Below are 1,366 nucleotides of genomic sequence, written 5' to 3' on the forward strand. Positions count from 1 at the left end.
CCCCAGGACTTATTCTTTGTAAGCCTAGCACTTATTGTATCGGTCTCTTTTGCCGAACCACTACCAGCATCGGTTGTCAAGCGACGTTGGGGGGACAAACACAGACACACAAACACACACGCACACACACACACACACACATATATATATATATATTATTATAAAATCTGGTAATTAATCACATATTAATTAATATTGATTAATTATCAGGAGGCCAGCACATCTAAAGAATCAAAGAGATTCAGAAATATTATCTGCAATCTCAGGGGATTAAGGTACATTTTTAAAAATAACGTTGACCACTAATGTGGACAATTAATGTGCTAGAAATAGATCACATCTTGTGTCTATTAAGACCTAAATTGTTCTCAACATGAAATATAGCAGCAATCCAAAATGTAAGCGGACAAGACGTCTTTCCCGCGTACGTTTTGGATTGCTGCTATATTTCATGTTGAGAACAATTTTGGTCTTAATAGACACAAGATGTGATCTATATATATATATATATACAGTGGGCTTCTTTCACTCACAAGGCTTTGGTGGTCAGCCCGGGGCTATAGTAGAAGACACTTGCCCAAGGTGCCACGCAGTGGGACTGAACCCGGAACCATGTACATGGTAAGCAAGCTACTTACCACACAGCCACTCTATTATTATTATTATTATCGTTATTGAAGGTAGCCAGCTGGCAGAATTGTCCGCACGCTGGACGAAATGCTTTTTATTATTATTATTATTGTTATTGTTATTGTTGTTATTGTTATTGTTATTGTTTCTGATGCAGTGTTTATTTTTGCCATTGTCACAGCCATGACATCCACACAGAGGTACCAATCTCGAGTATAGATCTGAAATATGAAACAACATGCGTGATATTCCTCCTGACGGTCATCCTCTTCATACATGCCAGGCAGGTGGAATCGACAGCACGGCTGGACAGCCTCTGGAAGTGGGAGGTAAGTGGCTTACAATTGGGGCGGAGTAGGAAGGAGTTGATGGTACATCATCATGGCTGTGTGGTAAGAAGCTTGCTTACCAACCACATGGTTCTGGGTTCGGTCCCACTGCACGGTACCTTGAGCGAATGTCTTCTTTTATAGCCTCTGGTTGACCAAAGCCTTGTGAGTGGATTTGGTAGACGGAAACTGAAAGAAGCCCGTCATGTGAGCATTAATGTAAATGTGAAATCACTGGTGACCTGGCTATGCCCAGTGCTTAGAGAGTTTGCCTCCATTGTCAGTAAATAAGACTGCGTTATTGTTTGCTATGAGTTGTTTTGACTCTTATTTCTAGCAATATTGATGCTCAATAGTGCCCCCCTCTGTTGATCTGAGGTTTTCTCCATTTCCTGATTATTTGTATT

General features: G+C 40.7%; 1 protein-coding gene across 1 annotated transcript in view; it reads left to right on the forward strand.

The window, feature by feature from the left end:
- The window catches only part of LOC106882760 (adenylate cyclase type 6), a 48,624-nt gene that overhangs the window by 40,067 nt on the left and 7,191 nt on the right, over positions 1-1,366 (forward strand). The window contains exon 15 of the mRNA XM_052977113.1: positions 812-959. Coding sequence (XP_052833073.1) covers positions 812-959 — 148 coding nt within the window. The remainder of the gene's footprint in view (positions 1-811; positions 960-1,366) is intronic.

Source organism: Octopus bimaculoides, chromosome 27, assembly GCF_001194135.2.
Source record: "Octopus bimaculoides isolate UCB-OBI-ISO-001 chromosome 27, ASM119413v2, whole genome shotgun sequence".
Classification (NCBI taxonomy): domain Eukaryota; kingdom Metazoa; phylum Mollusca; class Cephalopoda; order Octopoda; family Octopodidae; genus Octopus; species Octopus bimaculoides.